This window comes from Atta colombica, unplaced genomic scaffold, assembly GCF_001594045.1.
Source record: "Atta colombica isolate Treedump-2 unplaced genomic scaffold, Acol1.0 scaffold49, whole genome shotgun sequence".
Classification (NCBI taxonomy): Eukaryota; Metazoa; Arthropoda; class Insecta; order Hymenoptera; family Formicidae; genus Atta; species Atta colombica.
The window spans coordinates 884,447-888,789 of record NW_017259538.1 but is presented as its reverse complement, the minus strand read 5'-3'; the positions used below and the strand labels follow the sequence as shown (position 1 = coordinate 888,789).

Genomic DNA, 4,343 nt, shown 5'->3' with positions numbered 1-4,343 from the left:
TTAATTATTTTATATATTAAATAAGATATTTTTTTATAAATTTTGAATGATAAAAATGATGCCGCAAACCAAATTTTATTAACACGTCAAGTTTCCAAAATAATTAAGTTGTGCAAAAATTGCTTTTTTATAATATTTAACATTTTTCATAAAAAAGTTAAAAGAAAGTTTCATAAAAAAATTAACAATACATTCATTATGTCTGATTAGATTAGAATTTCAAAATAACATTAACCTTTCTTACAAAAAATATTAAATATTATAAAGGAACAAGTTTTAGCATTATTATTTCGATTGAATATGACTGAATATGACTTAACATACTGGTAAAATTTGATTTATGGTATTATTTTCAGTATCTAAAAATTTATAAAAATTATCTTCAAAATAATTTTTAAAAAAGACATTGCAAAGTTATTTACATTGTTAATGTTATATAAATCGTTTCTGCATTTATCTTTTATATTAAAATATCTTTTTACCGCAATAATTTTTCTATTAAAAGTTGGCCGAGAAAACCGGAACCACCCGTTATTAACACATTACATCCCGTGAAGAATTGGGGGATTTCACTTTGACTGTCGTTAATTGGAAACTCTGACATGTCCAACATATCTTCAAGGTAGTCTTTACTTCCTCGTGTCATCTCACTAGCGTTTTTATGTGTAGAGTGGGAAATATTTTTCTATTTATCCAATTTCACTTGGAAAATCAACAAAAAAAAATTCACAATCAATCACGATACTCAATCAATCAATCATCGTCTCAACGAACCGATAATTATTCAGCTTTCTATCAACTCAGGTTTTTGTAACATGTAAGAAATGCTTTCCTTGAAATGTTTCTTCTAGAAACATTTGCTGCTTTTCGCTTAGATCAAAACACATAAAAACTGACGAAAATTGATGAGTCCTTTATAAGATACGATAGGAGATCGTGGTAAACGCAACCATAACCGCGCTTCGACTGAGATAAGGAAATGCAAGAGTGAATAAGAGTAATGAAGGTGAATAAGAGGGACATGTAGAAGGGGGACATTCTATTAACATTGAATATGAGTAAGCAAAAAATCATTTCTACAATGTATTCTTACAATTTTTATATATTTTTAAATATATTGTATTTTAACGTTATATACAATATCATTATAAGAACAAACTTTTAGCATAATTTAAAGATTTTGAAATACATAACAAACAATATTATGATAATATTGAATCAACATCTCAGATATGCTAAATTGCAACATTGCAAAATGTTGAAAGATATTGTAGAAACGTTCAATGTTTGTTAAAGTAATATTTCGCAAACGTTGCAATTTAACATTCGAATATCTATATAACATTTATTGAATATTATATAATTTTCCAAGAACATAAGATTCCTGAATTAATTTTTTACACAAAACTACACAAAATACTTTCAAAATATATTTCTATTACTTTCATGTTAGAGTTTGTGAGTTTTCCTCTAAAAACCATTTCATTAAAATACAAATAAAAAAAATCTCACAACTACAATGTATTCTACTGTAATGATTATTTATGAGAAAATTATTATGTTAAGTCCTTCTAGACCTAAAATGTCGTGTACTGCTAAGTGAGTGACTTTAATATTTATTTGTTCAATGTTGTTTCAATATTGTAGCAACATTAAAAGCAACAATATAGAATGTTATTTCAATATATTCAATGTTAAAAACATTCACACTTTAACATTTAATATTGCAACATCTTAACATTTTTTAAGTAACATTTTTTAATGTCTGTGATATATAAAATATGTGATTTATAAAATATTTGAATATTTAAAATCTATATTAAGAACGCTTTTTAAATATTCATGAACATTATTAGATAATATTGTAACTACATTTATTAAATGTTAAAAACATTGAAAAATTTATATAAAATTAATATTTCAAAACTAATACTTTTTGCTTACTAGATACGTAACATAACAGTTGACACAGTATCGTAGAAAAAGATAATTATTTAGGGAAAAAAATCAAGAAAATTATACTAACTATTGCATTTAATGATTGCAATGACTAAACAAAGAAACTTCAGCTGTTAACACGTATATATAAGGATATATATCTTACATTGACTCTTTTAACTGAGAAATTTATTCACTACATCAAAATATTTTACATAACATATGAGATGATTTCATTAGTAACACATTGTTATAATGTATAATGTATTTTTTCCAATAATCAACATGATAATCTAAAATGATTTTAAAAATACAGCAAATAAAATTACAAAAAGTCAAACAAATTTAAAGTAAATACTGCAGCAAGCTGAAATATTAAATAGATAAATTCTAATACAAAAATACATAAATTTTGTCAAACTTTTGTTTGTATTTCATAAAAATAAATAATAAAAACTTATTTAATAGAATTTTTATTAATTTGAGTCTTATAAATCGATTTATCTATAATATTACAAAACATATTAAGATAAATTTTACATTTACAAACAGAGAAAGTATAAAAATTCAATTGTAGATCAATTCTCTTATAATGAATCTTGATAAATTCGATTTTTACATTATTCTGGTTTAACTATAAACAAGTCATTAAAAAATTATATAATGTAAAATATTTCTATAAGTTATACAATTTAATTGTTGCAGACTGATTAAAAAAATCTTTTTTTAAAAATTTACTGAATTTGTTCACTTTTATTAGAATGTAGAAAAAATTAAACAGAATTATTTAAAATTAAGTTTAGAAATTTTTATAACTCTAAAAGATGAGATTTTATTATTAAATAAAATTGTTTTTGTAAAAAATTATGTTATTTTGTTAATCAAATAAAAATATATGATTAGCTCAAAAAAATTATTCATTACTCAATTTTTTGTAAACTTCGTTGATATACTATCATTATTATAATTAATATATTATAATTTATAATTAATATATTATAATGAATTTTATAATTAATATATTTTAATGAATTCAAAGTAGATAAAAAAAAAGAATTATTTTTAACTTAGGAAAAAGTTACGCTTTTAGAAGCTAATTGCATATATATAAAATATGTATAGATAAAGCATTACATATACAGAAGGTGAATTATAAGCATGTTTTAAAATTTCATGAGCATGTTTTTAAATAAAAAGTTTTTAAGTAAATATTTTTATAGACATTATATCGCAAATTTCTTGCTCTTGAAATATTTAACACAAATGAATAAAAAATGCATCAGTCGTACTCATGTATGGAAAATGATAGAAAATACTTTAAGCATTTCTTATAAAACATCATTATATTCAGTTAAAATTTTTATATACAATCATTATTAATACTATTGTAGATATTTGTATTTATTATTTTGACAAGGATTTTCGATTTAATATGTTCACAGAACAGTTTTTTCGTTTTTATTCAGGAATACGCTCGCGAAATTTTAAAACCTACCTAAATGACTTATGACCTCACCCTGTGTGTACATATGTAAATAAGTCTCTAAAAGAGTATGACTGGTTAAAACTGGATTGTGAAATACTACTCATGACAAGATAAATACTTGTAAAGTTTGTGTTTAAAGTAATGTATAAAAATTAAAGTTCAAAATGTCGAATTTAGATAAAAATTAAAACATATTATATTTTCTCAGAATTATCATAAGAGGAGAATGTTTGCATCTTTAGATTTTGAAAACAATCAACTCATTCGTAATAATATGTTAATAGAAAACTTAATTAATTGAATTAATTACCTATTTTTTATTTTGTTTTCTTACAATTAATTAATACTATTAATTTCTTTCATTGAATTGCAAAGCATTGTATCGTAACATAAAGTCATATTTTCCAAATAACAAACAATTATCGCCACTTAACGCTGTTTCCTTAAATATAATTGATTCACTTGCGAAACGCGATAAATACGTTTCTCAACATTTTTATTACTGACGGTTAATGACATTCAAATTTTTAAGTAGCATGCAATAGTGAATATTTTTTTGAAAACATAATTTGATCTATACAGTTACATACCATTCATGAGAAACTTGTGACGGTTTTTACGAGAATTATTCCCGGGAATATATATTTATATTGAAGTGATCACGCTTCAATAACTGCAAATCTAGCCTTGTCGGATAATTATGTATGATTGGTAGTCGTATTGCTGATAGTGGAATTTAATAGCAATGCATATTTATATATATAAGCAAAAATCTGATTAATGGTATTTAAAGAATCTTGAATAAATACTTGTGACTGCACAGTCAAGTTAATCGATTTATTGTTATTATTGCAGAAATATTAAAAATTGCTTATCTATTTTAAGATTTTATATATACAAACCATTTTGTGTGTGTGTA

The 4,343-nt window shown here is 22.9% G+C and overlaps 1 protein-coding gene across 1 annotated transcript in view; it reads right to left on the bottom strand.

Annotated features, from left to right (window-relative positions):
* Positions 1-944, bottom strand: part of LOC108691646 (fatty acyl-CoA reductase 2-like) — a 7,407-nt gene extending 6,463 nt beyond the window's left edge. The window contains exons 1-2 of the mRNA XM_018199497.1: positions 483-944; positions 316-323 (exon numbers count right to left, since the gene is read on the bottom strand). Coding sequence (XP_018054986.1) covers positions 316-323; positions 483-646 — 172 coding nt within the window. The 5' untranslated portion in view covers positions 647-944. The remainder of the gene's footprint in view (positions 1-315; positions 324-482) is intronic.
* Between the last annotated feature and the right edge of the window lie 3,399 nt (positions 945-4,343).